The sequence below is a fragment of the Babylonia areolata genome, chromosome 23 (genome assembly GCF_041734735.1).
Source record: "Babylonia areolata isolate BAREFJ2019XMU chromosome 23, ASM4173473v1, whole genome shotgun sequence".
Taxonomy (NCBI): domain Eukaryota; kingdom Metazoa; phylum Mollusca; class Gastropoda; order Neogastropoda; family Buccinidae; genus Babylonia; species Babylonia areolata.
In genome coordinates, this window is record NC_134898.1 from 28,333,146 (window position 1) to 28,344,775 (window position 11,630).

General features: G+C 37.7%; 1 protein-coding gene across 1 annotated transcript; it reads right to left on the minus strand.

Moving 5' to 3' along the window:
• Positions 1-744: 744 nt before the first annotated feature.
• Positions 745-10,709, minus strand: LOC143298133 (rab-like protein 2A). The gene is made up of 8 exons (XM_076610854.1): positions 10,594-10,709; positions 10,021-10,050; positions 8,803-8,882; positions 7,303-7,382; positions 6,294-6,405; positions 4,820-4,917; positions 3,346-3,429; positions 745-1,322 (listed from the first exon to the last, which is right to left on the minus strand). Exons 1-8 carry the CDS (start codon positions 10,692-10,694, stop codon positions 1,236-1,238), a joined length of 672 nt encoding a protein of 223 aa, XP_076466969.1. The 5' UTR covers positions 10,695-10,709; the 3' UTR covers positions 745-1,235.
• Positions 10,710-11,630: the final 921 nt, after the last annotated feature.

Below are 11,630 nucleotides of genomic sequence, written 5' to 3' on the forward strand. Positions count from 1 at the left end.
TCTGATATGTACTGAAATCACCTTGAAAATATCACAACCTTTCAAACACACTTGCTTTCACCCGATCATACTGGGAAAACTACAGTGACCAGACTGTCAAAATATAGAAAAAAAAAATCAAACAACCCAAGAGCTATCATCCATTTTGTGATGAATCATTTGCTCATTTGCACACGTCACTTCCAGTCCATTCAAATCCCATTTTGCCATCTGATTTGTGACCCATATACTCTTAACAAAATCTACCTGTTTTATTATAATGCTCATAAATTAACAAATTTCATTCTGAATGCTTTTTGTTCTGTCAAAATATTCTAAATACTGCAGAAAAAAAGAAGAAAAGAGGTTGTATCAGATACCAAATTTTAAAAAAATCTAAAAAGCCCATAAGGAATTCATGATTTCTCTGCGAGTCAGCTATTTCAATGGAAGTTAGAGATCACGATAAAATAAATATTTTACTAGTGGTTAAATATATACTGATAAGTGAAGTCCATATCAACCAAAATTTCATGAAAATGGTGCATATTTCACAAATAGGAAGCTTCTTCAACCCTTCCATCCCCCCCACAACCCCCACCCCCAGTCATTTTTTTTTCCTCAGTCAGCATTTTCCCCCATAAAATTACATGTGATTACTTAAAATATACCATGACCCTAAGTGCAATATATGGCAGTGGTCAAATTCTTGTCCAGCCAAACTGTTGAGACTTCAATCTTAAATATATATATGTATATATATATTTCTTTTTTTTTTAAACACAAACAACAAAACACCTAAATAATCCCTTGATAACAGTGCAAAGGAATCATCATACTGGAATATCTGGTCCATACAGGTGACAAAACAGACAGCAGCAAACTAAGAAAACAATTGTCCCAAAAAACAAACGTTGTGGTATTAATCCTTAACTTCTACCCAACTAAATAATCCCTTAAAAAACAAAACGACACAGAATCATCTCCATGGAATGTCTGGTCCACACAAAATGACCCCAAAAAAAACCCCAAATAGCGACAAACAACAAGTTCCCCCCCTATGACAAACGACACACACACACATCACCCAGTCTCCTGTGTTTTTTTGTTGTTGTTTTTCTGTTTGTTTCCCTGATGACGACACACGGTGCAAGCAAACCCCCCGACCCTGTGCGATGCAAACAGTGATGATATGTGGCGGTGTTGTGGGACGACGATGATGATGCATGCGATGAAGACTAGGGACACAGCCGCTCTCAAGAGGCCTTGTTGTCTCCCCCTGCTGCCTGCGCTGCCTTCTCCTCCTCCCCCACCTTGTCCTCACCTGTCTCCAGTTCAAAATTCTGAAAGAGAGACGGGGAGGAAAAATGAGCATATGAATATGAATGTTTTATTCAGATCAGGCTTCTGCCCCTGTCCCATGGGGAGTAATAACACAATATACACATTGTTAAAACAGAATATACACAATACTAAATTTAGCGTGAACATTGATAGAGAATCCTATGTTGAATAAATATTCAGTCGTCTCACTGCTCTGTAAATAAATAAAACCACATCAGACAAGACATTCTCATTTCTTGATGACATGAGTTAATTAAATGTAATGCATGCGTTGTGATAACATTTAGGATCGATCACTTTTATCCCATGGTCATGAGAACAGGGCAGCAAAACATGAAATGAATTTAATTTTCTTCACTTTCATTATATAACCAACATAACATTTTGCTCAAACATTTGTCATTGAATTTGAAGCAATGGCAAGCAATGTCTGAAAACAACCAAATGTAAGCATGGAAAATGTGCTTTTAACATACCTATTCATACCAATCAAATATAGCAATCAAAATGTAAGGTTCTACATTATTACTAGTCTTAAACATCAGGTTCTCTTTGATTAGCAGTCTTAAACATCCTATATTCTTAAAGTCTATCATTACTCTGGATATGATCATGCCAATACTGCCACCTATAATCGATAATCCTTTGTGTGAATCGCTTAAAAAATCTAGTAATATTTTGTGCTCCCTGATTACTCCATATATATGTAAATCTTATAATGTACACAAACATTAATGTATGTTCAAAATCCATGTCTTTTTACCATCATTGTCTAAATTCATGAGTAATCTATATGCTCTGTAATGTAATCTAGTATTATCCATCCATGTCACTTTTAACCAATAGCTGAAACACTTCACATATAATTATATTCAAATAAATTGGGCATCTTCCAAGTTCACCATAACCAAAATCATTTGGTGTCCGAAAATTTAAATTCAAAAGATGTTTCACTGCAAAAAGATATACTTCAATGTCACAACCACTCTCAAAAGTCCACATCTCAGCACCATATTACAGGATTAATAATACCTGGGAATCAAATAATTTTGCAAATCATGTATTGAATGAATTATAATTATATTAAAATACAACATGAAGAAAACATAAGTATTATAAAACATAAAAGGATGCACAGCATATATATTCATCAAACTGGTCTGTGCGATGTTCTAAAAATGTCTGGAAAAAAAAAACACACAAAAAAGAGTGAAAATCCTGCATGGGAGCTTCAGTCTGACACTTGATTGTCTGTTATGATGAGGAGTTGTTTCTCTGAAACCTAGACAATTATGACTAGAAGACTGCTGACATGCCTGCCATCGTATGCGTGTATCAATCCAGATTTGATTACAATGCGCAGCATCCAAGTGACCCCCTGAATTATATTTGTATTTTGCATTTGTATTTCTTTTTATCACAACAGATTTCCCTGTGTGAAATTCGGACTGCTCTCCCCAGGGACAGCACGTCACTATACTACAGTGCCACCCTTTTTTTTTTTTGTATTTTTTCCTGCGTGCAGTTTCAATTATAGTAAAGAGCCCTTGGGACTTCAAAGATTTTTAACTTATCAGATGATCTATGAACGTAAACACACACACACATTCTGCATGACTGTGGTCCAGTCCACACCAATATCTGCACCTTCCCAGTAAATAGAAATGATGAGTTTCAGTTTCAGTTTCAAGAAACATGTCAGAGCATGCAGACAGATCCAGATACACTATACCATGTCTGCTATGAAGAATTTTTTTTTTTTTTTTTTTTTTTAAAGGGCAGATGCCTGACCTTCAGATCACATAACCCAACATACTAATAAGGCCTTGACAGCCGATCCTTGATCTGTGCAAGACAATAACGTAAAAATGAAATAAAAGCAATTACAGCAAATAGACAAAACAAGTACATACATTAAAACACAGTGAAGGAAACAACACTTAGAAGGCAAATGATTGGGGGGGGGGGGGGGGGGGGGAATGAATGAAACACAATTCATCATGCAGAGTGATATTCACTGACCTCTAGCTCCTGCATGATCTCATCCATGATATCCGTGGGATTGCTCTTGTATTTTGTGGCCGCCTTGATGGCGTCTCGAAACATCTGGTGAATAAGTGAGACATCAACACGTTGTGAGAATTACTCGAATTAGAATCTTTCTGATTTCTGCTTCGCTTATGCTACCTTCTTTTCTTTTCTTTTCTTTCTCTCTCTTCTTTTCATGTACAGTGTGGCTTTCGTTTTAAAAAAAAAGATTACACAGTTTGATTATCACAATTCAGTGTGTTAATCTGGAGAAATACATGTTGTTCATTTTCTTCAACACATTTGCTTAATTAGTACTGATGCTTATAGCCCAGTGAGGGTCATACATATAAGGGCTAAAAACAATCATGCACTGATATTCATGAAACCTGAAATAAAGGGAACCTAGAAAAGAAAATCAGGTACAATTGAAGTCATACTCATGCACATCAACCTGGGCCTATCTGTGATGAAGACCAATCCATCAATTTCTTACCAGAGGATTAAAAAAAAAAAAAAAAAAAAAGCAATCCAAACATAAAATAACTACACATAATATAGTTATATACTAAATCAAATATAAAAACAAAACCAAAATAACCCAGCAGGCAATTCAAATCCTAGGCGCAAAAAAGAATACTGCACAATAAGACCGCCAATGATCAAGACCAGGGAAAGATCCCCCCAAAATTCAAACATCTGCTAGAAAAAGAATACAAGTGAATAGACCAGCAAGGCAGACAATCAGAAAGAGATGAGAGAAGGAAAAGGAAAACCACAAAAAACAACAACAAAGAACATGGAAAAGAGCATAAAAGGGGGGAATCTTTGAGCACAGCAAGATGTCAACATACTGAGAAGGGGGCTTCAAAAGACAAAGTGTCAAAATAATTAACAAAACATAACAAACAACAGGCCAGCACCATCAGTGTTGTTCCTCACCCAGTCCCCTTCACAAACACATGGGACACAACTTCTCAACATGTCACAAATATGAACTTGAAAGATCAAAGGTCAATCGCCCTTTACAGCCACAGGGGCAGTGAACTCATATCCACTGTGTCTATGGCTCGGCACAGGAAAGTAGGGCCCAGTCCTCTCCTGCCGCCTCTTAACTTTCCCCAGCTGAAGTCAGGTACCCACTCACAACATTGTAGACTGGATCAGAAGTCCAACACCAATCTGATTTGTGCCACAGCATGTCCCCACAAACACAGGGGACACATAACTGCTCAACATGTCAAACTCACTCACTCACTCACAAGCTAAAAATAAAAAGACTTGGTGCACCCATGCCCCACCACCCACTTATGGCGCCCACACAATCAGTTTTCAACCTCAGAAATAAATTTACTGCATGTGTGTCTGTGTGTGAGTATCCTTGAGAGCATGCATGCATGCATGCATATTATAGCTGTACAACTTTGCTGTTCTGTCTCCCTCTAACATTTAATGGCAGCCACGTTACCTTCACCACGTTTGTTCCGTCAGAGGCAGACACAAAGTAGAAGGGCATGTTGTGCTTTTTGGCAAAGTTGAAACTCTTCTTGGTGACTGAAGGGTCCACTGCACGTCACAGATACACAGCGCGGTTAAAAGAAGGAAAGAATTTTGTTGTTTTCCATCTTTCCTCTTCACTTTCAATTATTAGAAACATTATCACATGCCACAAATATGACCGAGTCACATATATATGTAGATATATGTTAAGTTTTGTGTCAGAAATTATTTCTTAAAAAATGGGGGGGAAAGTTGTTTCTATTCCATTTTATTGTACTTTACAGACATGGCAAGTTTTTTGTTTTGTTTTTTCCACAAAGGGAATTGAACAGCTCAGAGCATCTTTTGCATTCAAATAATTTTTGGTAGACATTTCAAGAGGGAATAAACAGAAATATGTCCAAGGTAATTCTATCATTGGCACCAGATGTAATACTATAACATTCACTTAAGGGTGACAACTCACATCCACAAAAAGCAATGACAAGATAAGAATCAAAAGGACTTAAAATCTTTGTGGCATCAATATTATTCAAAACAACAAAAATTCATCAATATAAATAATAAATAGAGAAACTCATGCTACTGATAAACAAAAACCAGCTAACAAGATTTCATCAACATAGATATAATGAAACGAAATTAAGCATCATGTTAACTTTTTTCCAACATTTGAAAAACAAACAGAATTAAGTGACTGAATGATCTATCACCATTCACAGTAACAACACAGTAACAAACAGGTCTATAGGAAATTCAAGAAAACATTCCCTGACCTGTAAGGACGAAAATCAGTTCAAGTTTAAAAATGAAGAGTGCAAAACCTAGCGACTACCGTGCCACACACCTACCCCTCACTGTTAGTAACTTTCAGAGCTTCTGTGATATGTTAGACATCTTGGGGGATCCCAGGGACCTCTTACTTTTACTCCAGGGGGTTTCCAGGCTACCTTCAGAGTGTCACTCTGATGCTGCACATACTGATCAGATCTGCATTGTTACACGCATTCAAAGGCAGTCAGACCTTAGGCTTCTTGTCATAATTGTTGAAGTTTCTGGGCCAAGGAGTGGCGAAGGGATATAACTCTTCTTTGTACTTGTAGCAACCGATCCTGGTTTCAGCCAAGAACCAATGTTTGTGATTTTCACTCTTTTTATGTGTAATTTTCACTCTTTTTATGTGTAAGTTCTTGAAATGTTTGGAACAACTCAGAGACCTGATGGAATGTAACTCTTCTTTGTAGCAACTGACCCTGGCATCAGACAAGCACCAATATGAATTATTTTCACTCTTCTTATGTGTTTATCTTGAAATGTTTGGAATGTCTCAGAGACCTGCTAGATGGACATGCAGTGTGTACATTCCATTTTCAAAGTGTCATGGATGCATATTTTTATGTGACACCAGAAGCCCTGACTTAATTCTCTTCAGCATAGCTCACCATCTATCTTGTTTGCGGCACAAAGGCATGGTATTTCTGGCCTGTACTCCCTCAGCTCTTTCAACCAGTTGGGCATGTTCTTGTACGTGACTTTTCTCGTACAATCAAACGCCTGCCCAAACAACAACAGAGCAACAAGTCAACAACAACCGACGCTCACATGTTTGAATACACAAAATCACACCATCGGATTACATGTCAAGCTGAAGGTCACGCATAAAAGCACACACCCATGTACACACAAACACATCACAGACTCTGCCACCACAGAAGAAACTTTTGTATAGCAATGCTGTTTTAGATTGTTTCAAAAGCCATTTCAAAGTTCTGAGTAACAGAGAGAATGAGACTTTAGAGACAGACAGACAGAGACCAAACCACCAGTAGTTGAAACACAGTCATACAATATGGTCAGGGTTAGCATCAATTATGATTCTTTTTTCACAACAGTAAGTCACTCTGCTTAGGAAGTTAAATGCTATTCAATACTGCAATAACATTCACAGCAAGTAAAAAACTTACTCTTCACTCTTACCACTCAAGCCAAAGAAAGAAACCCAATAAGAACACAAATACCCATACAACACACAGACACACACACAACACCCAATCAGATAACAAATCAGTTCATTTAATTTCAAGGAAGTATCAAAGTGTGCATACACACACACACACACACACACACACACACACACACACACACTACATCTGCTTTTGGAGAAAAAAAGAGAAAAAAAAACAGCAGATGCCTATATATACAAGACATCTGCTTTTGGAGAAAAAAAAAAAAAAAGATAAAAAAGCAGATGCCTTTTTATACAAAACATCTGCTTTTGGAGAAAAAAAACAAAAACAAAAAAAAGCTGATGCCTAACTTTTGTATGAGCCCAACACACTAGTCAGGCCTTGTGAGCCATCCCTAGGTTGATATGTAAAACATTTTAACATAAAACGAAATAAAACAAAATAAACCAAAAAAAAAAGTAAATACAAAAACACCAGTCATTACCAGAATGCATGCATGCGCCTGATGGTAGTAAGACGGGTGCATGTTGTTGAAGCGTTCCTGTCCCGCCGTGTCCCAGAAATCTGACCAAAGTCATCACATCATCATGTGAAAACAGGTAAAGAAAAACATCTGACTTTTTTCTTTTTCTTTTTGAAATAGGAGAAATCAGTGGATGCCTAAAAGTTCTGCAAATGAGCAGGATAGTTTCAGCATCCCTAGAACAGTAGAAGGTTCTTTCTTTTTTTTCTTGTTGTTGTTTTTTTGTCTTTTATCTTTTTTTCTTTTTTCTTTTTTTTTCTTTTTTGTCTTTTTTTTTTTTTTTTTTTTTTTTTGGTTCCTTCCACCATCATTTTTCTCCTTTCTGTTTTTTCTTTCTTTTTTTTCTTCTCATATTTTTAAATAATATACACACACACACCCTCTCACTCTCTCTCTGTGTCTCCTTTACTCACTCAATCCCCTCTCTCTCCACAAGCTCTACAGCTAATTATAATAAGTATGTGCACACTGAAACATTTGACACTTAAAGCAGTCTAGAACTACTTATACACATCTTCCTTGCAAGTAGAATTATAAACAACAAAATATTTCAAAACTTAAGTAAAAGGCTATCAATATGCCTTCTTAATAGTAATAACAATCACACATACAAGTTACAATACAATACAATACTAATAACAATCACACTTTGCTCACAAGAGTAGCACATAAAAAGTATACATTTTTCCTCATTTTTAGTTATCTAGGTAAGCAGATTTTACTTTCCCTGGTACACCAAATGCAGAATTTCAGGTCATCCACAAACATGAAAATGTATAAAAATGCCTGTGTCACAGAAAAGATATGAAGAGTGGACCAGGCTTGACAGCTGATGAAGTCGTACAACCCACAAACAGGAACAGGGCCCACCAACTCAGACAGTGATCGTGACATGCACTGATACAAATATAAATAAATGCACATACAGTCAGTCACACCAAAAAGAGTGGTGGCCTAGAGGTAATGAGCATGATTAGGAAGCAAGTGGTCAAATGTTCCAGTCCCATGTGTAGACCAGGATTTTTACTACCTTAGTTTAATATGCACTAGACTTAAGTGGTGGTCTGGGTGCTAGTCATTCAGATGCAACAATGAAAGGAGGTCCCATGTGCAGCATGCATTTAGTGCACATTAACTGACCCACACCAACAGAAAGGTTGTTCCCTGCCAAATTATGTATAAAAATCCAAATGGATAATGACATTGTGTAAGCAAATTTTATACTCTAGTAGACAGAATAGATGAAAGGGTAGAGTTGTACTGCAGTGATGAGCTCTCCCGTGAGAACAGCCTGAATTTCACGGAGAGAAATCTGTTATGACAAAAAGTAATACAACACAATACAAAGTGAGTGACACAGAACTGATAACACATGCACACACATGATACATTAACACCATCACACACAAAGGGCAAAAACTTTTTTCTTCCCAGTAATTTTCCATAAATATGATCACTCACCTACTGACACCTTTTGGCCATTAATTTCTGTCTTGTGGTTGAACAGTGTCAGTGCATAGGTGGACAACTGCTGAGGTTTGCTGGCAACAGGGTTAAGGTTTTACAAACAACAGAACAGGGCATTGTAGCAACAATGATTATTTTCTGCTGACTGCCTCAGAAATACTGTACAAGTTTACAACATCCTTTCTTTATGTTGGTAAGAAAACAGAGCTCTATAAATCTACTCATCCTCTTTTCACATCTGCTCGAGCCATCAGCTAATCATATAAATTAATACAGCACAGCACTCATGAGAGATATATAATTTACTGAGTGCAACCAATGAACTTGCGACATATTTGCAATATAACCAGGCTGTGCTGGAGTCAACAGTTGTTCTGCTTTATTTCTTCCCAACAGATTAAAAATAAACAAATTATTATCATAATAATAAAAGTAATAATTATACTACAAAATATGCCTAGTATTAACACCAGTCAGGCATATTTATTATCACATGGTGGTGGCCTGTTAAAAAGCAATGTCCAAATTTAATACAGACAAATCTGTTCAGACAGAAAGTAATAAAATACAAATATTACCACAGAACGGGCAGTTTATGCCAATCATAGGGTTCACAGTGAATAATATCTCCTGCTACCTAGGTATCAGACTCAAGAGTAGTACAGTCCAGCACACATCTCAAGGCTTGCAAATGTAAGCTTTCTTGGGGGTCGGGGGGTGGGGTGGGGGGTAGGGTGGGGGGAGAATTATACAACTTTACACATTAGTTATATTTACAAGGAAATTACCAAGATATACAGGAAATACATATTTTCCTTCAGTGCTTTGCTTGCTAGAACTATTTCTAATTCAGTGTTTTGCTTGCTAAAACTATTTCTAATTATCATCTTCTCTTGCTTGAAATGAAATATGTACATGACAGAAATATATATAATCAACACCAAGTGCAGACTGGGTATAGCAGTTAAGATGATTTTTACAATCCTAAATAAAGTCACTGTACCAACACAAAATCTAATGGTTAGAACATAGCATTTGTGAAGTAACATAGTTCATCTATTCGCTTTCAAATATATCTAACAGCTTCTTCTAAATTTTAATGCAATACCATCACAAATGTAAATTTTGATACAAAAAATCAGTTAATGATTATTATTGACAATTCCTGACATGTGGTATTCAATCACACTGCTAGCAATTGTACAAGGATACTATCCATCCATCAGAAATCTCTCCACCAACCTGAAACAAAACAATGTATATATTACACACACACACACACACACACACACACACACACACACACACACACACACTTAATGACTTATAAATGCAAATGTAATAGATTCACACAAGCAAGAAAAAAATGTTTCCTTGGCGTTCAGTTTGATCGCAGAGATAATACATTTGAACTTTTATGAACATGTAATTTGAAGATGGAAACAATCAGTCTTGCAATCGTAATTTATAAGACTGTTGACAAATTTTGGCTGATGAATGTGTCTGCACTAGTGCACATAACTTTCCTGGCTAAAAGTAAAACTTCAACCAACATTTCAATGGCCTTCTCTTATATTCTTTTTGTCCTTTCACTGTGTTTCAACAGAAGTGATAAACCCAAAATTGTTGCTTGGATTGATAACACACACACACACACACACACACACACACACAGAGGGAGAGAGAAAGACTCAGTTGACAGTTGGGTGAAGAAGAAAAAAAGAGGCACTTTAATAAAGGACTATGCACAGTAAACTAACATTGAAAAAACAAAACCAGACTCACTTGGATTTTCCTACAGCACTATCCCCTAGACAGATAATTTTCACTCTGACTTCCCCGGCATCGTCCGGCTTGTCGTAGTCAGGCTGTGCCACCTGCGCCATGATTGTTGTCAAAGAATGCGCTAGCGAACGGAATCATGGGACTATTTGAATACTTCCGGTTCGTTTGGTGATTTGGAAAGCTGCATGTTTCAGTTTCAGTTTCAAGGAGGTGTTAAAACGTGCGGACTGCTCCATCTGCGCAACACCACATTCAAATTAAAATTTTGAGAAAGAGCAGATACTTGACCTTTGCATAAACACAACCAGCTAGTTCGGCCTTGCCTGCCTCCGTGCATGTTTATGCTTGTTCAGCGCCATTCAGTCATCGACATTATGCTTAGTTGCCACACACTCTCTCTCTCTCTCTCTCTCTCTCTCACACACACACACACACACACACACACACACACACACACACACGGGCACTGTTATCTCTCGTCACTCCGGCTACTTACAGTGACATGACTTTTTGAAGATCAGTACATGTTACTGATCACCACCACATACAATGTGGAAATATCTTGGCGCAGTTGGTATATCTCTTATTTTTCTTGAATGCTTTAGATTATGTTTTCTTCAAGTTTCAGTGATGACACTGCGTGTGCGCGCGCACACGTCCTCTGTGTGTGTGTGTGTGTGTGCCGGTGTGTGTGTGTCGGTGTCGGCCACGGTGTGTGTGTGTGTGTGTCATTGTGTGTGTGTGTGTGTGTGTGTGTGTGTGTGTGTGTGTGTGTGTGTGTGTGTGTGTGTGTGTGTGTGTGTGTGTGTGTGTGTGTGTCACGGTGTGTGTGTGTGTGTGTGTGTGTGCGTGTGTGTGTGTGTGACGGTGTGTGTGTGTGTGTGTGTGTGAGTGTGTGTGTGTGTGTGTGTCAGTGTGTGTGTGTGTGTGTGTGTCAGTGTGTGTGTGTGTGTGTGTGTGTGTGAGTGTGTGTGTGTGTGTGTCAGTGTGTGTGTGTGTGTGTGTGTGTGTGTGTGTGTGTCCGACGGCAGTGTGTC

What these genes read in the sequence shown, in the direction of transcription:
- LOC143298133 (XM_076610854.1), bottom strand. Translation starts at nt 10,694, where the DNA reads ATGGCGCAGGTGGCACAGCCTGACTACGACAAGCCGGACGATGCCGGG. An exon ending in AGTGCTGTAGGAAAATCCAA is followed by an intron (nt 10,051 to 10,593) that starts GTGAGTCTGGTT and finishes GTTTTGTTTCAG; the next exon opens with GTTGGTGGAGAGATTTCTGA. An exon ending in AGATCATGCAGGAGCTAGAG is followed by an intron (nt 1,323 to 3,345) that starts GTCAGTGAATAT and finishes TCTCTCTTTCAG; the next exon opens with AATTTTGAACTGGAGACAGG.